Source organism: Neovison vison, chromosome 6 (genome assembly GCF_020171115.1).
Source record: "Neovison vison isolate M4711 chromosome 6, ASM_NN_V1, whole genome shotgun sequence".
NCBI classification, from domain to species: domain Eukaryota; kingdom Metazoa; phylum Chordata; class Mammalia; order Carnivora; family Mustelidae; genus Neogale; species Neogale vison.
Window position 1 is genome coordinate 72,785,508 of NC_058096.1, and position 21,350 is coordinate 72,806,857.

General features: G+C 34.5%; 1 protein-coding gene across 2 annotated transcripts; it reads right to left on the minus strand.

Moving 5' to 3' along the window:
• Window positions 1-2,736: 2,736 nt before the first annotated feature.
• On the minus strand, window positions 2,737-20,944 carry PLSCR5 (phospholipid scramblase family member 5). Of its 2 annotated transcripts, XM_044255071.1 has the most exons (7): window positions 20,932-20,944; window positions 15,700-15,863; window positions 11,344-11,386; window positions 10,099-10,319; window positions 7,752-7,913; window positions 5,220-5,381; window positions 2,737-2,775 (listed from the first exon to the last, which is right to left on the minus strand). In XM_044255071.1, exons 1-7 carry the CDS (start codon window positions 20,942-20,944, stop codon window positions 2,737-2,739), a joined length of 804 nt encoding a protein of 267 aa, XP_044111006.1. The 2 variants fall into 2 exon arrangements, with proteins under 2 accessions (XP_044111006.1, XP_044111005.1); XM_044255070.1 differs by lacking the exon at window positions 2,737-2,775 and having other exon boundaries at window positions 5,169-5,381.
• Between the last annotated feature and the right edge of the window lie 406 nt (window positions 20,945-21,350).

Consider the following 21,350-nt stretch of genomic DNA (forward strand, 5'->3'; position numbering starts at 1 on the left):
GCCAAGGGAAGTTAGTAAACCAGAAAACTGTAATGTACAGAGGACCTTCCTCATTCTAGAACTACATTTGTTTTTTTTTCCTGAAAATGTTACTGAAGAGTGAAAGTCTTGCTAGTCTCTCATGGACTCATGTTTGGTGGGAAAGGAAAAAGAAAAAGAGCACAGAAAACATGTAGAGATCAATTTCGCTTTTAATGAGGAAGAGGAGACGGGATGGATCTTAATTTGTTGCAGTGGCCAATTCAGGAGCAAAGTACTACAGCAGGTTTTTGTTATATAATATATAATAAAGCCAACTTTGACATAAGTGCTACATTCTAAGAAAGATTTTTATCTTTAGGGAGTCTTGTTAGAAGTACACACTTTAAACTTTTTACTGATTTAGGATTCGCTTCAATATTTTTTTAAATCCAAATGTTTGTCATGTTAAAATGCAGTATTTATAAGTAGTGTTTTTCTTCTATTTTGCCCCACCATGAGAATGTTGAATGCTGCTGTTTTGACGTAAATTACAAAAACCTTTCAGTTTAGAAATAAAAAGTTTAAGGGGTGCCTGGGTGGCTCAGTGGGTTAAAGCCTCTGCCTTTGGCTCAGGTCATGATCCCAGAGTCCTGGGATCGAGCCCCGCATCGGGCTCTCTGCTAGGCAGGAAGCCTGTTTCCTCCTCTCTCTCTGCCTGCCTCCCTGCCTACTTGTGATCTCTATCTGTCAAATAAATAAATAAAATCTTTAAAAAAAAAAAAGAAAGAAAGAAAAAGTATAAGAAGCTATGAACGCAGGTTCATCTTTAAGGAGAAATCTTGGGGAGGGGGAAAGATAGGGTGCCAGGTAGGCTTCCACATACTGCCCGATTTTCCTTTGTTTTTACTGCATTTTGTTCCCCTACCGGGAATTCATATGAAGCGTTGTAATAAGCCCTCAGAAAATGCTGGCTATTTTTCTCCATCTTATTAGTTAAGAAGCATCAGCTTTAAAAATGACACTTCCTTAGGTGGTTATGAATAAGTCACACACACATTAGTTAAGGTAGATCAAGGGGAAGGAGAGGAATCACTGCAGTGACTGCTACTCTCCAAAGTAACACATGGGAAAGCTGAGAAGGTTGAGAAAGACTATAGGACCAATTTACAGATGCATGGTTAGCATAGAGCAAAGCTAGACACAAGACAATGGCAATCACACACAGGACCGCCATTTGCTTCTGTGACTGTACTGTTCCAACACTCAGGTTCTCCCTGTGACACTGAAAGAATGGATGGGACCACCAAGAGAAAGACTGGGTTTGAAGCATAGTTATTTTTTGGTGTCAGTGCTTATTAAACTATTCTGCTCTACTAGTGAAACTTTTACAGTTTGTTTCAGCGTGCCAATGAAGGGCACTCTCAGAAAGGTATTTGTTTTCCTTTCCATCTTCTACAACCTAGAGCCCTGACCCCAGGACTAAATTGCTATTTGCTGGCAGTCTTGGAACTTAACTGACACATACAGTGTTGTTTCTAGATGAGAGATTTCTAATCCAAAACAATTAACTTAGTAACAGATACTTGGAACATATTTCTGTAACTAAGTGGGGGATTGTGTGGAGTTTCTTTAAACATCTTTCTAAGTGGATAGAAATTTGGGTAGTATTTATATGACTAAATTAGAGTCCAAATGGCTACATGTTGCTTTGCTTAAAACAAGTCTGTTTCCTCATTTTGGAAAGGGAAAAACTATAATCATTCTTAAAAAGAAATTCTAAAAATTTCTTCTTGTGTGGGCTTTGGAATGAATAGATAACTAGATGTAGTTCTCTAGAGGAGTCCAAAAACGTTAAAGGAGAAGGCCTTAATTAATTGAGTTGACTATATGCCGTGACTTCTGCATTTGCCTCATGTGTTAAGGTTTTATTTGTTTGTTTTTGTTTGCTTATTTTTAAGTCACAGAATTGTGCATTTTTCAGAGCCTTACATCCCTTTCTTGACTGAGCTCACTGTAAATAGATAAAGTTCCTCCTCTGTATCACTGCTTTTGCTAACTGAGAAGTCTCTTTATATGCTTATTTAAATCTCCGGTGTGCATATGTGTTTACAGCATACTTTGGTTTGTAAATATTGACTTCCTTTTGGAAATATTAGTTCCTTACCACTAGAACAAATTGATTTCATCTATCTCCTCCTCATCTTTAAGCATATTACTTATCCAACTTTCAGCTTTGCTGATATAAAGTAAAAATGTCTCACCAATAAGATTAATAAACAAAGTCAAAAGTCTGCTTATGAAAAAATATTTTAGAAATCCAGTCCCTTTGATTAGTAACCAGCCTTAGTACCAGCAAAACTTCAAAGTGTTCTCTAAACATTGAATTTTCATCAGTGATGCTGCAAGCCTTAGTTCTCATCTTTCATGCTTACCCATGCAATAACTTCAAAAGGACTAAATAGAAGAATGACAACCTCTCAAAGCAACCCTGTGCTTGGCCCAGTAATCTTGTCATTAGCTATCATGCATATACAACGAGATAATTGCTTCATTACATTATGCTTTAATAAATACAATAATTAACATTTGTTACCAAAAAAAGCAAATATGCAAACCATTTAGAAATGAAATCCAGAGCCCAAGGGATTTCTAGAAGAAAATGAAAAAGAGTTAGACAGCGTCAAATATAGACATCTTCAAAGGGAAAGAGATCATTTAAAGTTTACTTACTGAAATACGTTCTTGCATATTTTATTGTTTTTGTCATCTTGCTTGTTATAATCCAGCCAGTGAATGTTCAAAGAACATAAAATCCTACAAATAAATAAAGTGGATATGATTACATTTACAGAAAGGCAACAATTAAGACCTGGAGTCTCACATGTAAGCTTTGATTATATAAAGCAATTATGTTTCCCAGAGGTGTTGCAGCAACATGTGATTTAGCAGTAGGAGGAAAATAAAACAGTTTTAAGCTCAATGATACTTTCTAGTTTTCAGAATACAAGCTACTTGGAAGTCTTATCTGAATCAGCGGGGTATCATCAGCCAAAATCTTGGGGGATCAAGACAGTGCAGGCTTTGCAGGGCGTTGTGTCAGTGCAGGACATTGCAACAGACACTGACTCTTGAGCAAGTATTACATACATCATCAATGACTATGTGGTTAGTAACTAGGTAGTCATCTCAGAAGTACTGAAAACTGTAACAGGAGGATTTTGAGAAGGGGTAATTAGAGCTATGGGTTGTGGAATGGTAGCATCAAACAAGAGGAGACCTAACATTAGGTTAGTACTTGTGAATTTTGCTGTTTGGATCAGTGAATATTCTCCCATCAGCAGTTTTCCAAAGGTCTCTCTGTCAGCACAAGGTAAAAAAATGGGGACAGCATTTAAAAATTTAAAATATAATTCTTCCTATCAAATTATATGTAGAAGTAAGTAATTTATCTTGGAAATACATATAAGAAATTGTTTTAAAAGCTATATTGCACCCCCCCCCCAAAAAAAAGAGGAAAAAAAATGTCTGGGAACATTCAATATTCTCAGTAAGTCTACTTCTCCCTGAGACAATGGAGTTAAAAATTTATTTTTTTGATGACTGGGCTGTTATCTGAATCAGAGCTTCTCCAATTTATAGCACATAGCAAATTGTTAATAGTACATTTTTACCGTCAGCCTGTTAGATAATATAAGTGGGTAGGGCAGATTAAAGATGATCTGTTTTTTAAATATAAACATTAAGTGCAGAGCTTAATTAGAAAGGCCAAATTAAGGTGTTGGGAAAAGAGCCGTGTGTGTGTGTGTGTGTGTGTGTGTTTGTGTGTGTACGTGTCTGTGTGCATGCATGTTTGGAGGGACTGGTGTTGCAATGCTGAATGATCAAAAATGGGAAAGGTGAGCAGGAAATGGAAAATTAAAAGGCCTGTCACCTGGATATAGAGGAGAATAGGAATGGAAGAAATATTAGGTCACAGGCAAGACTGACTGGAACTGGTTAGATTTATAGATACAAATGGGAATTGAGGGTAAGTGACTACTTAATAAGTATAAAAACCTAGCAGTACACATATATGAATTCTACATTCTACCAGTGATAGGGAACCAATAAGTTTAATTCCTGGAAAAATATATATTCTGTATTAAACTCTAAGTATCTATCAGCAATGTCACTAGAGAATTACTTTTAGTTAATCTATTTCCCAAGTGTCTTTAGAAAAAGCTGAGTAGATAGAGCCATTTTTTCCTCCACAACAGCACACATTAACATAACCTTAAGATTTAGGATCCTAGGGGCGCCTGGGTGGCTCAGCGGGTTAAAGCCTCTGCCTTCGGCTCAGGTCGTGATCCCAGAGTTCTGGGATCGAGCCCTGCCTCGGGCTCTCTGCTCAGCGGGGAGCCTGCTTCCTGCTCTCTCTCTCTCTCTTTCTCTGCCTGCCTCTCAGCCTACTTGTGATTTCTGTCAAATAAATAAATAAAATCTTTAAAAAAAAAAAAAAGATTTAGGATCCTAAAACCCTGAAGAACAACAAAATATGAGAGAAAGATTGTAGGTTTATTTTAAAATTCCATGACTTTTTGCAGAGCATTGACAGTGATATGCAACGAGGAAGATAGTAGAGGAAAAATGATGAACAGGAGACGGCCAAGCATTTGGCACAGGTATCACTTGAATTCTGTTCTCCTGTCACTAATCTCCACACCAAGAAGAAAATATTTTTAATGGAGTTTTAAGTTAGAAAGAAAAGGACAAGGACATGATATCTTTGTAATAATGGAAGCTGATACATATTAACTCACCCCACTGAATCCATGTGTCCATGTTTATATTGGAAGGGCAAGACAGCTGTTCTTTTCACATTCTGAATGTCACTTAATTCATTGTTAAACAAAGAAACGGTCCTGAACTTTACCCAGGATAAATAATGGGCTATTTGCATATTTTTCAGTGAAAGCGAAAATGAGTGAAAAATATCAATTGGAATTGAAAGAGAAGGGTAACTAAGGTTTTGAAGAAACGATGAGTAGGATTTAGCAGGGCACCAGTTCTTGAGGGAGAGGGTGTATGAGGGCCAGTGGAGAAGGGCTGCCTATTAGAAATGCCTGAATTCTGACTTCTGAAGACTTCGTCCCAAACTAGCCTTCTATGCATAATCCTCCTTGGGGGTAAAAGTGATGCTGTGTAAAATGAGATTGGCTCCATAGTGATTAACAAGAAAAGGGAAATAAATCACTCATACTCTTTAAGACCATACTTACAAAGAGAAAACAAGCACCTATCATCGCTGCTTTGACTGTTACATCTAGATCTGCAGGAACATGAATTCCGAAGTTGTCAGCATTGGTGAAGACATCATTTACAAAACCTGACCAGTATTTCGAAATCTTCCCAATTGTAAGCTTTTCATTAATGGTCTTCACCTTTAAAAAGAAAATAAGAGATGTTAAATCTAAAAGTGAAACAAATGGTTTTAAATATGCTTGTTTCAAGAGAGAGATGAATTATTTTATTTATCATCAGTGACAATTCCATGTCATTCATTCCTTTATATAAGCCTAAGTTTGTAGACTTAACTTTTTAGTTCACTCTTCAGGAATATTGCTTTTCTTTTTTTTTTTTTTTTTTAAAGATTTTTATTTATTTATTTGACAGACAGAGATCACAAGTAGGCAGAGAGAGAGGAGGAAGCAGGCTCCCTGCAGAGCAGAGAGCCCGATGCGGGCCTCGATTCCAGGACCCTGGGATCATGACTTGAGCCGAAAGCAGAGGCTTTAACCCACTGAGCCACCCAGGCGCCCAGGAATATTGCTTTTCTGGCAGTTGTCTAATTCATCCTAATTCCTTTTTTTTTCTTTTTGTATGCAGATTGAGAATATAATAGCTATAAATAATCAAGGCCAGGCTACCACAAGATGGCAGCAGGTACATAGACTCAATTACATGGTCTAACCTTGAAGGTAATTCCATTACCCGAGGTCCAGATTTCAAATCTGAATTCTTCAATTATAAAAAAAAAAAGAAAATATTTTTGATAAAGATTTTAGATAAGATTTTTAGAAGAAACTTCTAGGTATAATTTGTAAACTTTTAAAAAAAATATTTTGTTTATTTAGTTGACAGAGAGAGAGATCACAAGTAGGCAGAGAGGCAGGGAGGAAGCAGGCTCCCTGCTGAGCAGAGAGCCAGACGCGGGGCTGGATCCCAGGACCCTGAGATCATGACCTGAGCTGAAGGCAGAGGTTTTAACCCACTGAGCCACCCCTAATTTGTAAACTTTTAAATTTTTATTGCTAAGATCTTATAACTACTAACATACTTAAATATTATCAGCCATTGCTTAATCTCATTTTTATATTATACTAAATATTTACCAGGTCATTCCTTTATTACTAACTCCAAGTCCTATTTTTCACTAAAAAAGAAAAACCCTCTGGGCAAATATATCACACAGGAAATGCAGTTGGACATAAAATATCTATAGTCCTTCTCAGCTAGAAGGCATCTACAATTAAACTTTATCAACTATTTTGCTTGCTCTGATTCTCATGCAAAGGCTGAAAGTGATTCAGTATAAACTTTCACTTTCTGTATGGTGAGAGAAGGTAGAAAATAGAAAAAGTTACTTAGGACATTCATTACTACATTTACTAAAACTTATAAAAATTTTTTAAAAAAACATTTTATTTATTTATGACCGAGAGAGGATGAGAGTGAGGGATAACACAAACATTGCGAGGGGCAGAGGGAGAAAGAGAAGCAGATCCTCCACTGAGCAGGCAGCCTGACCTGGGCTCAGGCTCAATGTGGGGCTTGATCCCAGGACACTGGTATCAGGACCTGAGCAGAAAGCAGATGCTTAACTGACTGAGCCACCCATGCGTCCCAATACTAAAATTTTCAAGTCATAATCATAGGGCATATTTTTATCCTTTAGGGTTTTTTTTTTTTTTTTGGGTTTTTTGTTTGTTTTTTAATTTGAGAGAGAGAGAGAGAGCACGGGGAGGGAAAGAGAAAGGGACAAGGAGACTCCCCACTGAATGAGGAGGTTATCCTTAGTCTTAGGAAAGTCATGCTAAGTCCTTTTAGAGTGGAGTGGAGTTAGAACAGCTCACTTTGCAGAATTTACATCATATTCTGGGTGAACAGTGTTCCCTGAAGTCCCTCAAACTGAACGAACATCCTAGGTGGGATATACATGAATATGTAAAGAGAGAAGGAATGAATAGCAAATATACCCTTTAAATTCAATCTGTTTTGCCTAAAATGTATTTCTAGGAAAAGCAGTTAAGATAGCTCATATTCTTACAACCAAATTTGAAACTTCCTATTTTTTTTTAACATTGTGTTTACACAAATACATTTATGTAAGTGTAGATTATTTTACAAAATGAAGCTAGCAGGTCTTCTGGCCATAGCTTCTAAATTAGTGATATTTTAATGGAATGTGATTTTTGGATGAGATCTGAACTGGGATATGTAACTACCAGAGCTACAGGAACGAAGATATAATTTACGGTGATTCTAAACTATATGTATTTGCTTTGTACCATGGGTGCTGTAATTCTACACACATCAAAAAGTTTTAGCGTGTTTTTTTTTTAATTCTCAATATCTCTGAAATTATGAGTTATTATTGGCATGTAGAATATGGACTTATTACATTCTTTCATAAGTATATTGTCTTCTAAATTTATTTCAGAGATATTTCAGGATTTGAATATCTTAAAATTGAATTATGTGGCAAAAAATCAGGACCTAATTGAAAACATCCTTCATTCTGTCATCCATACCTCAAAATCCACATCGCCAAAACAGCCACATGGTGCACAAGGACCAACAATCTTCAAAATATCTTCTTTGTTTGCATTTTGGATTGTGAATTTAGGCAGAAAGGGGTCCCACTTCTGTGCAACATAACCAACTATAGTACCAGGAGGGGCTTGGATTTCTAACTGTAAGAAGAGATAATAATAAAATAAGATTTTTCTAGGGTTATTGTATTTTAATTTTAAAATGTCAATTTACTTCTAAAACAGTAACTTTTATAAAATAATTTTTGTATTCTACAAACTATTCTGAATATCTGCTATAAGGAAACACAGCAGTGGATTTTTTTTCCATTATTTTAAGAAACAAAGAAATTCACTCTCTAGATATGCTTGGCATTATTCACTAAAGGTCCATGTCTTTAATCTTTCTTCCCTGAAGAGAACCTATCCCAGAATTGTCTTCTGACCCTGGACACTGGCTTCTTTGCCATTTTTGTTCTGAGTGTGGCAGTTGGTCAGGCACTGAAGCTGTTTCCCATGAGGTATTTCCAATCTACTCCCTCTCCTGTGTTGCCACAACACACATCTATTTTTATCCCTCACTTACCAATTATTAGCTATTCATGATTGTTTTCCCTTCAGGCTGTCAACTTCAAGCTTCTCTGTGTTCAATTAAAAACAAATGCTTCTTGGGAAGGTACCGTTTTATATACCAGTTTGATTTCTGTTTCACTTCTTCCAAAGCGTTACAGACTAACAATTGCATTTTCAGGCTTTACTTTAGTATTTTACCCCATTACCTTCATTTCCTTAATTTCTTTATTTTTCATCATATTGTATTTCAATATATTTATGTAGTCAAATCAAATCCATTGTGAAATAAACTAGAGGTGGGTAAAAATAATGAAAATTGTTTGCTTTTAAATCAAACAAACTCTTATAACCTGTTTACCTTTTGTCTTTTTTTAATTTATTAAGTTCATAGTCTTATGTGTATGCCTTTAGTGTTCTTGGATCACCAGAGGTGGTTTCAATGAGAGTGTTTAGAATTATGTAGATCTGACTGGTTAAATCACTAAGTTGTACAGTTGACGGTAATGTAACAAACATTGTGTGTCAATTATACTTAAATTAAAAAAAAACACTGAAAAGAAAGAATTATATAGATTTGTTCTGGGGTCATTTTTAAAACAAATGGTTTGATTTTGACCACATTTTAAAAAATTATTAATGGGTATCAAGGTACATCTTTTCATTTATGTGACATTGGGCTACTATAAAATAAAACATCAATTATCAGAAACTTTCAAACAGATATATTATACTGACCATACCATCTTAGAGCATATTAAATCTTAAATATCCTCAGTAGGAGGATGAAGATTTGGACTCCATGTATGACTACCTTCTTCATTTTATCACTTAACCAGGCAACTGCCTACAAATAGTTGGAGAATTAGTTTCAATATGTACTGTAAGAAACTTCCTCAATTCACCCCATTCATATTAATATTTATTTCTCATCATGCCAAGTAGAGTACTTAAACATAGGTCTTCAATAGAAAAACTGTTTTTTTCCCTTTTTTTTTTTAAGAAACTGGGCTTTGAATAAGGACAGTGGATCAAGCCCCATTCATGATATTTCATGGATGTGTAAGTTACTTCCAATGTCTAAGCCCCAGTTTTCTCAGTTGCTAAATTTGGAGAGTAAAACTTATTCTTTCTAGCTGATACAGATGTTATGATATCAAAGAGAATAAGGTTAGTGAATGTTCCATATTGACTTAACTGCATTATGTCAATGAAAGTTATTATTGTAGATCTATTAGATAATGATGAAAATCTATTATATATTAAAATAATTAAATGATTCCCTTCAGAACAATAACATAGTCTTTGTTCCCGTTCGAGTTTGTCATAAATGGCTGACTGGGATAGGAAATTCTGTATGAAAAGTAATACCTAACCAAGAGAACACCTTGGAAGGGTTTGGTATTTCTCAGCCCTTTCTGAACTTTGCTACAGTCAGAGAATGCAAAGAGTAGATTTGCTTAATGGTGGATCTCATAGATATTATAATTATGTTCCTAATAGAGAGATTCAAGAGGATGTGTCCCATTTACGTGACACATTAGCTGTCTTTTCCCATTCACCAGAAGCCACTAGAGTTTTTGGTTGGAAACAAAACAAAAACAAGCTAGTGAATCACCAAATCCTTCAGCTATTCTGCTCCTAAAGGAGCAACCTACTAAATCAAACAGTCCCAAGGTGAATTGCCTCATGGCCCCAGATGGATGTCATTTATTAAATAATTGTTAACCTTTTCAAACGTAGAAAAATAAAAGTACACGTCCAGCCCATGACTAACCTCTTGCAGGTAGCAAGGGCACCAGCAGCTGTTACACCTCAGAGGCCTGTGTACTGTAATCACCTCCCGACCTGAGTTATCCGTGATCTTTAGACTACAAGATCGCAGCGTGGAACAGAAGGTACGATTAAAGCAGATGCTTTCCTCCACTGCAAAGTAAATTCTTTGTCCCAGGCTGTTTTTAATTTCATATTTGTTGGAAGTCTCAGTGCCAAGTATCACTAAGGGAGGAAAAAAATAATTCATCAAAACAATGCTATTGCCTAGTATCATATCTTTAAATAAGTAAAGAAAAGAAAATGGAGTCACTGACTAATTATTAACTGTATGGTATCTTCTCCACGCAAATCTATTTCCATGCTCTAAAATTTGAGGGCTTAGCTATGGAAATCAAAGTACTGAGAACAAAGCATTGCAATGATTAAATTTTGATTCCAGATATATGACCTACTTGGAACACATAGTGCCGCTTTTCAACTGAAGAAGCAAGTCTGAAAAGAATTGAATCCTAAAATGATCCTTCTATCATTGCTGTGGAATTTACTGGGACAACTCACAGCATAGTAATGGTTTCGTTTTAGGATCTATTTGGCTATATATCTATAGCTGTTGCCATCCTGCCATCTGCTTATTACAATTTTGACATATTTTAGATATGTATAGAATATTAAGAATAAAAAATACTCAAGCAATCTGTATTCAGTTAGTCATCATTGTAAATCTGTATATTGTTAAATAACAAGCCATTTGATGAATCACTGATTCAGTGATAAAACATTGGATTTTGTTCAATGGGTTTCTGTTATTTATTTTTGGTTTTGTTTCAAGTTTTTATTTAAATTCTAGTTAGTTAACATGCAGTGTAATATTAGTTCCAGGAGTAGAGTGGGTTTTTGTTATTTAGTTTCAAGCTTGATTTCCATTTCTGAAATTACTAAAAAAATAAATTATTAACAAGCATGGAAATGATCAAACATCTTTTATTATTTTAAAATAAAAATAATGTTAGATCCCTGATAACAATATTACTAAAGACTTGGAGAGTTTTATGCTTTTATGTTTATCTGTATCAGACTAACAATTTGCTTTCCAATATTTATTTTAAAAAGTAGACCTACTGATCTTTTTAATTTAATTTTATCAACATTTAACTTAATTGCTTATGATGTATTTAAATGTAACAAAATTTCTGAAGCCTAAAATATTTTTAACAGTTTTAATAAGTATAGAATATAACATACTTACTTCCAAGAAGCTCCACCTGCTGGTGTATAATTATCAGGTCTAACTGTAAAGAATGACATAAAGGAAATAAAAAGCATTACATTACACTTTGAAAACCTTTGGAGATATTACTATCAGCCTATTTACCACATGAAATTCTGTAATTTTCATGTTCTCTACTAGGAAGTGGTTGAAAACAGCTCACATTTTATAATGAAAACGGTATCTTTTGTATTCAAGTAAAAATAAAAAAAATTACAAGAGTTCTGAAAATTCCAAGGCAGAATTGCCCAGAATAAGAATAAGAACTGTGGTTAACTCTGTGTTCTTTCTGTGATAAAGGGATAAAAGAGTAACTGTTAAAAATAATACTTGAAGATTTTTAAGCAGTCTCTAAATAATAATGCCTAAAAGTTTTTTAAACTCATTTTTTTAAACTCATTTTTTAAAGCAATGGTCTGAATGTCTGGCCTCCCCTCTCTATCCTGCCTATATCCTCTTTCACTCTCATCTCATTCCTCACAGAAATAAAATGTTTTTGTTAAAGCTGAGAGAGATCCTTCTATAAATTGTTCTCACTCATACCTTCCTCTGGATGAGAAAAAAAACAACCACAAGAAATCCTATTGATGCCTACAAAATATCCATTTAAGCAGAATAAGTTTTGCCACTAACAGCTGACATAATAAAATCTGCTTTATGTAATTAAAAATGAAGTTAGTTTACAGAGATAAAGTAACCATAGATAGTTAAGAAATAACTATATTTAAAAGTATACAATGCAAATATTTAAAGGAAATACTAAAATATGTTCTTGGAATGAATTTTATTTTTCGCTAAGGTAAATTCATGAACCATGAAGACCATTGTCTTCTCCAACACTTCATGTTCTATTTTGCCTCTGAATTTTACTTTATTCTCCCTTAACATTAATAAATTCCTTGGTAACCATTTAACTGAAATGTCATTAGTAACATTTGGTATTGATTGGGCATCATAAACCCAGAAAATCTGAAGTTACATTACTTCCTATATTCTCCTTGACTATCTTGAGGTGTAGGTAAAACTACTGCCTCATCCTCTATTTAAATCTTATTATTCCTAAGTGAGCTCATGTAGCCTTTTTTTTTTTAAGGTTCACAAAAAATATTTTCCATAAATAATTTATGATTTAAGAGGTTCTAAAACCTATTTTAACAATAATGGCAATTTTTGAATATTAGAATCAATCTTTTGTAGTGTATTATTGTTAGTTCTGTTCTCTTTTTAGGCAAATGGAGAGTTGAGAGAAGAGAAAAGTTCAAAAAGGATATCCACGATTATTTAGCGGTGGGTCCGTTAGAGGTAACTTAGGTATGGAGAAGAACTATGGGGGCAAGACTGAAGTTTGAATCCAAGAACTTTAATGTTAGTGGCATCGATCGAGTTTTAGTCTTGAAATTTCAATTTCAATTGAAATTGAGATCCACTGCACATTGGAAAGGAAAGTCGTACCCCTCTGCTTTTTAATAATAGTAGCTGTTTATTTAGTGGCTACCAGGAGGTAGTCACTGTGGTAGATATTTTGACATAGTGTTTGATTTAATCCTCATAAAAACTCAGAGAGGTAGACATCATTACATTTTATCCATGAAGAAACAATCCCAGAGGAAGTAAGTAGTTGGCCCAGGATCGTAGAGTTTGTAAAATTGTTGGGCAGGGATTTAGACACAGATCTTACTACCTGCCACCCATTTTGATGTGCTTTCTACTCTGTTGTTGTATTGGCATCACTAAACTAATCTTAGGAACTGGGATAAGCTATTCTTAAGTGATACTGTGGAACTTCTTAGTACCTTTTCTTCCTAGTTTGTCTACCCTTATACATGCCCCAATCTCTGTGATAATATTTGATTTGATCTATCTCTGTGAGCAAAGTCCCTGGATTTGAGGGTCTTGTTTTGTTCTTGTAGTTTCCTTCAAGTAGTCCTGGGCGCTTCTAAACTATGGTCCAAATGAGTCCTTTCCCTCCTTGGCTACTAAATAATGGGCTAGGAATTGTTGGCAACTTTAGACAGATTGGATCATATATTCAAGTATCAGGGCAAGTAAAGCACTGAAGTATGAAAACCATAGAGTGAAAATCTAATGAAAGCTTTGGATATATAGCTTAAGAATAAATTCTCATATATGATTTATCAGGTTTACAGGTATCAGTGATTCCATTAAATATATGTACTTCAAAATAAATTGGATCTACAAATGTGTCTTTGTAAAATTTAACTCACTACTCCTACCTCCAGGTAGGTGACTAAATTCTAATAATTATCATTTGACACCAATAGGATAAAATGATATTGACTTATGAATATGTTAATCCAGAGAGAAATCTCTAGTTTATTCTTAGGTTTAGCTCTATATGAATGGTGTAAATATACACACACATACATATACAGATATATATTCATATATATGTATATTGCATACATATTTACATATGTATACATGTACATATATTCATGTGTATATATGTATTTATATTTATATACATACCTGAAGTTTTATTTTCAAATTGTTAATGGAAACAAGATTTTCATTAGTCATAGGATGGACTTGATTAAAGGAAAATAAATGAGTTTTTACATTTTAACTTTGATTTTTTTTAATTTAGAAGGATTTTTTCATATATTTTGTATATTTTCCTGTTTATTGAAGGATGTACTATTTTCAAATATTCATGATATATATATATGTATATATCTTACAGACTTGTGGTATAAAACATTCAAAATGCTCATTTATCCTGTTACAAGTACACTGCTTTAAAGTAAGCAAGTGTTCTTTTAGGATAAGGTGAATAAATTACCCTTCCCTTTGAAATAAACTATTCACCAATTTGTGGCCTATTTTTATTTCCTGAAAAAGATTACCAAAGGTATATGTCTGGAAAATTGACTTCATTTTAGAACTGAAGCCAATGGGTTCATATCTCTATTTATGGAACGTAAAAAAAGAAATGTATTCATGTCAAGCATCTGGCTCCGGGTGTGTCATCATTCATGGATGGAAGAAGAATATGTGATGACCATATGTGATCATCAAACCTCAGCCCTCTGGCACTGGTATATCACTTTTATACTTGGCAAAACCTTGTCTGACAACATTCCCAAACAGCTTGCAGCAGTTAATCAACTCTAGTCAGCTATTACAGCTGATCCTTTCTGCAGATGGAAGATGGTAGGTTAGCTTTTCCAGCTCTTTTACATATCTCCCTGAGCTCTCCAGTCTCTGAAGTACATTTGTCTGCCAGTGGGTTTCTGGAGAAGGCATCTGCAATTATAAACATTTTCCCAGGAACATATGCTGCTTGCAGCTTAAACCCTATCAGGCATAACAGAAATCTCTTGTACCTTAAGGGAATTAACACAGAGATTTGATTTTGATAAAGGAGATAGACTTTATAGTTTGAAAGAATGCCAAAGAAGCTGAAAATAGCAGCAGATGTGCTGACATCTCAATATTAGCGTATTTCTAATCTTTTGCAGGATAAAATACAAAAGCAACATATATATATATATATGTATATATATATATATCTTTATGTGCCACATAATTCAGATGATGGTATTTCTTGATTGATTTATTATAAGGATTGAATCACTGCTCACCCTCCAATGACTATATATAATACTAATATAATCTTTTAAGCAAATCATCCTGGAGATGCAACAGTATCAAAGACAACGATGTTAACTTGGTAATTTGCTTTCCCTTGCCTTTATAGCTACCTTTTGAGGTTCAGTTGAAGACGCTGAGTTCTCAGATCATTAATGATGTCTCTCCTGTGTACTTAGATCCTTAACAACCTTTCTCTCCTCTACGCACCTGCACACATTATGATGGTGTGTTTATCTGGCTTTAGTACATAGCCTTGCCCTTTTTGTCAACATTTTTTGCAAGCCGATTAGGTTGCAGAATGTTTAGGTGAGAAGCCTAGGTTTTATGCTTTTTATATGTCTTGATGATAGCAAGTACTCAATAAATATTCTTTAATTAAATAGCTTAGGTGACTAGATGTGTCAGACAATTCCTTGAGGATACATTTGCTTATACCTTGAGCAATGAGCAGAAGGAGGATAAATGTGCTAAACAGCTCCATCAAAAATGTTTAGTGTCATCACTCTGCCAAATAAATAAGGATAATAGAAGTGGGAATAAAAAAATACATTTGTTTCTAAATAATAGAGATAATTTTTTTCATAATTTCATAATTTATACTGCTTTTCTCATTTTGGTAAGTGATTCGTTGAAGTTCTTCAACTGTGTTTGAAAAGCAAGAAACCAAGTCTGTATTCATTTAAGGGGTGAACGTGTGTAGAAATAAAGAGATAAAAACACCTGGCTTAAATATTCTAGACCAGGAGGGAGACTGTCTGGTGGAGGGAGAGCTGGCTGCCACACTTGGTTCCCTGGGTTGGGAAGTGAGACCTGAAAATTGTGGTCAGGGTCTGGAGCTCCAGGAAGAAAGCCAGGCAAACCTCTACTTCTTTGGTTCTGCGCATCTGCAAAAGAATGAAAATCTCAGCCCATATTTAAATTGAGGCCATTTCATTGAGGTTTTTCTCATAGTATTTGTTACTTCTGAATTCAGAGGGACAATAATCTCCTGAATTTTCCCTACTCACTGTTGCCTTCACTTAACCCCTGAGCCAGAGAAAAAGGAATGCGGAAGACGGCTGATAGAAGTTGTATGAAAATGTTGGATAATTCGGGCAAAATAAATGATTCCACAAAAATATATTTTTAAAAGCAAGTTAAACTGTTCAAAGAGCTGAAAAATTATAAACTCCAAAAGGAAAATAAATGGTAAAAAGAACTAGATATTCTCTACTCATAAAAAGATAAACATAGATATCAGTTTTGAACCATAATTACCAGTTTCAAGGCATATTCTCCCTTCCTCAGATACTATGAGGGTACCTTGTAATTGCTGAGAATATTTTGTCTTTTTATCAATCCTACTGCTGTGTCTAGATTTAATTCAGTGGTCCTTACTCTTTAGGCTCTACCACAACCACCTGGAAGGCTTGTTAAAAGACAGATTCCTGGGCCCCACTCCAGAGTTTCTGATTCAGGAGTTGGCAGGAGTGAGGCTTCAGAATTTGCATGTCTCTTAAGTTCCCAGATGAGCTAATGCTGCTTCTCTGACCGTATACTTTGAGAACTAATGCGTTAATTCTACATACTAGGAGAACATTCAAACTAATTTATGAGCTTAAGGGCAGTATAATATCTAAGGAAACTTTGATTTCCCAGTATTTTGTATAAAAACATCCAAACACTTTTGACAGTGTGAATCCCTTTGTAGCTTACTTAATATTACAAGCAAGAAAATATTTACAGAATTCTAAAATGTTTGGTTTTGATTTTTAAATCACCTGTTTTCTATATTATTGCCAGGTAAAAATGTTCTAATTCCACTTATCTGCTAGAATAAAATGTAGATATTTGCTATTTATCCTGCATTAGTCCGGAAACTGTAGAATTATGCATAAGATGTAATACTGTGTAGAAAAATCTTCTTTTTTAAAAAAAATCATAAATTACTGCCTTTCTACTATCACTTTTCTTTTTTCTTTTTGCGTGATTGCCTTTTAGATTTCTTCCTCATTAGATACTATTTTTTTCAAAGACTATCAGAGTTTTTATTCCTCATCTTTATTAATCCATAAATTATTGGAGTTCTCACAGTTGCATTCATTTAGTTTGATAATACTATGCTGTCTTAGATTGAGCGTAGGTATGGGTCAAGATCTGTGATAGATATTTTCAAATATTAGAGGGACCATTATGAAAACAATTCACACTATTCTAAAGACATATGAATGGGAAGGACAAGAAAAAGGGTCTGCTATAAGGAGAAGTTTATAACAGCTGCACAGAGATTTGAGTAAGTACTCTCATTGTACTTATACTAAAGATGGAGTGACATCTATATAATTCACAGTAGATTAGAATGGTTTATCTCTCCCAAATTCATGTTAGTTGTGTGTATGTGGGGGTGTATTTTCCAGAATTTTTAAATCTCTACAAAATAAATTTGAAGAAAGGACTGAGTTTCCTTTGGTGATAGTAAATTCCGCACTATTAAGAGAATTCAAGCATAGCTTGAATGAGTTCTCGGAGAGGAACAAAAAAACAAAAAAGCCAGAACAAACTGGTGAAGGAACATGGGCATCCAAGTAATGGTCCTTTGGACATTGACATAAACCATTTGCAGTAATAATCCGCTCATTAAGTTTGTGTATACATGTAGTGTTAATGAGAAACAATTGCCAGGTGATTCATTTATTTATTTAACCTTCAGATTGTAGGAGTGGATGAAGACAGGTGTTTAAGTTTGTATTGGTCTGTGACATTTAGAATTTGGACACGCTTTAGTGTTAGGACTATAGGGAAAAAAACTTATCATTTGGCCTCATTAAAACAGAGCTCCATATAGGGGCGCTTGGGTGGCTCAGTTGGTTAAGCTGCTATCTCTTCACTTCTGTATGTGCTATGATCTCAGGGTTTGGGATCAAACCCCACATTGGGGCTCTGTGCTCAGGAGGGAGTTTGCTTCAGGACTCTCCCTCCCTCTGCCTCCCCACCCTTGTTCTCTCTCTCTAAAATAAATAAGTAAGTCTATAAATAACTAGATAACTAGTTATAAATAACTAGATAAATAAAATAGAGTTCCACACCAATATTAGCAGTTTGCTTCTCCACAGGACCCATCCTGAACTTCTCAGATCTGGGCAGACAAAAAGCATAGGGGCTCAAGTACTCCTCCTCTTGGAGAAGTGGAGAAGTGCCCTGAACGGAACCTCCATCAGCAAACTGGGGAGGAAGACTGTGTAACACCATGTCTAATTTGGGAGAGGAACCAAACGGCAAGGTTAACTGGAAATAGTAACATGGAACAAACAATTCTTTCTTTAGCTTAGTGCCAAAATCACTGTTGTCATTGACTTTCAGAGAAAAATAGAGGTCAATTTATGATCTAGAGAAAACCAGTTCATAATGATAAAATTTAAGATAGAGGTTCATCCTGGCTATGAAGGTGTATGACTGTTGACCAAAAAGGGGACTTTATGAGATGCCAGAAATGTTCTATATTGTAATTTTATTGGTGGTTACACAAGCGCATCCTTGTTTTAAAAAATCATGTACTTAAGTTTGATGCTCTTTATGCTGTGGACTGTATGCATGTTATCCTTCAAATAAAAAAAGCACATACAGGGATCAATGTCTAATAATAGCTGGCAGAAGATCATTAGATTCTCTCTCATCAATTGTGTTGTTAGAAAGATTAGCAAATTACTTCAGTTCTATCTTGTAAGCTATATCTGCTGTGACAAAATGCAGATTATTGAGTGTCTTGCAAGTGACTCTACATTCTGGATGCAGGTCTTTGGGGACCTCAAAGCAGGTCAAGAAGCAATGATGCACTGGGGGCCCAGGGCAGATCATGTCAAAAGTCTGACTGGAGTCTCAGCGGGAAACACTTGTCACCATGGTGTCATCACTTGCTTCCTTTTCTGAGATTTCAGTTCGTATTGGAACAGCTTTTAAAGATGGCTTCTGTTCAGTTTAGATCATCCTGGAAACTCCTGTCTCTCTCAAACTTAAAATTTTGGACCAACGTGTTCTTCAATTGTGTTTACTTATACTAAATCAGGGGACTTCAGACCACACAAGTGTTTCTTCACTTCTAATGGCATCCAGTATTCAGACTGCTCTGGTTTAGTGGTGCTGATTCAACTGCCCACAAAATGTGTGAAATATCCAATGACTCTGAATTCCCTGGGAAATAATTGCAACTATCATTCATGAGCCAGAAGACTTTCATGATGTTATGAATAAGGCCCAGCAACATATTTGAAGAAAACTGTCTACCAAAATGTTTCAGGTAAATAATTAATGATAGTCTGATTTGCCCTCTCAAACCAGATTTCTGATTCAAAAGGGAGCTTTGTTTTCATTTCCTTTAAATAGAATAGAGTCTCTAACAGATGTTTCGCCCACTTCATGTGCTAAATAATTTGAGTATGTTGCAGGAGTATTAGTTTTCCACCTGAAGTTTTGCCTCTAAGTTTAGTGGTGAGTTTTTATCATTACTGAACATCACTGTTTTTTTTTTTTTGGTAGATTAATCATATTTTGATCTTACTATGCTTTCTAGTCACAAGTTTCTTCAAAGACTCAGACCACCAGTTAAAGAAGGAACGCCTTTGAATTTCTATCTGGCTTTGAATTTCTATCTACTCTTTTAAAAATGTATAACTAGCTTATAAATATTTCACATACTCTGCAACTCTTTACCTTACAGGCTACGGTTGTTGCTATAACTCTTATAAAGTGAAGAAGTGTTTCGGATTAAGTGTTGGTTTCAATCTTAAATGAAAGAATAAGGCTTGTCAAGATTTTTTTTTGTTGTTCGTTTTCAAATATAAAAACGAGGCACATGTATTAAAATTCATGATTTTTTTTGTTTCATGTCTATAGTTTACAATTTGTTTCAGCTTTCTCCGTGATACTCAGGGACTGCTGTACATTAAATGTTGAAGGAAAATGAAAAGATTACCTCCTTTGTTCCATATTAAATAGCATCCCAAAGTGTGTTTTGATAAAGGAAGCAAATAAGCATATGTACTTCTTTGAAAGCTTCATTAGTTTAGTGGTGGATTTTTTTTTGGTGGACTCTTATTATCCTATTTGCAATTAGGTTAAAAGATTTCTGCCAATTATACTAATCATAATTCTTCATGCTAAAACTTTTTATTATAGGCTAGAGTTTAATGGTTTGTTTTGATAATGGAATAAAACACATTATAATCTCATTTTTATAAATTTCACAAGTGTTTTTAGTGAGATTGAAACTTATTGCCATCAAAAACAACCCTATCTCTTGTCTTTTGAGAAGTTATTTAAAGTAAGACAGAACTAATGATATTTATGTAGTTTTAGAAATTTGAGGCAAAAATTCCCAGCTTCCTGTCCAACAAAGTCCCCAATTAATCTACTTACTTAGATTAGTTATTTTCTGTTTGCTTTTTTATATATTATTTACTGTCAAAGAATTTTGGGAGATTTTTTCATAATTCAGTAATATTTACTTCTAGTCCATTAAATTATTAGAATTTACCAACAACACATATTGAATTCTTTATAAGTGGCTATATCACAAGTGGTGAATTTAAAAATACCGAACTGTACTTTAACACTTTTTAACTTATGTGTGAAAAGTTTTCTTCAAATCCTTTTAAACTTGGAATACCAACCTGTCCTTGTGTTTGGTATTAAATACTGCCCTTCTAAATTCTGCTATGCAGCTTTTCTTATTAATTCACTAGATTTGTATTCATGATAACTAAAACATTGTTTTTATCTTAACTTTTACCTTCAATCAGATAGTGTTTCTTTTTTAATTTAATGGAACATTTTCCTTGAAGTTAAAAATTCCAGTCTTCAAAATTGATAAATAACAGATTTCAAAGTGTCGACCTCACTGATTGTAAAATCCCTACAACTGAGTACTTTTAGTCATAAATAAGGAAAAATTTATTAGCTAACTATATTTACTCTTACCTTTAGAGGCCATGAAGATGTTTGAGTCACTTCTTCAAAGGCAGCTGGGTTAAAAGAAAAGGCTTTTCTTGTTGCAGCAAGGAGAAAAAACACAGCATGCATAAAAACTTCAGAAGGTGTCTGTCTACTTCATGTCAGCTTACAAATAACAGAGAAAGTGAGTGCCTTACTGTATCCAGAGTGATGTATTTTACCACTTCGGACAACAGAGGGAGACGAAGCTATCAGCAAAGGTAAACACTACTCAAATCATCATACTCTCGGTGTCTGAAGGAACAATATGAATATAATAAAAAGAGGAAAGGAAAATATGCAAAACTCATTTTAAGAGTCTTGTATTCATGTAGTTATTGTTTTTTTTAATATTTCTTTGAATGAATATACATATATATATATGCCCTTGCTTTCACCATTATATC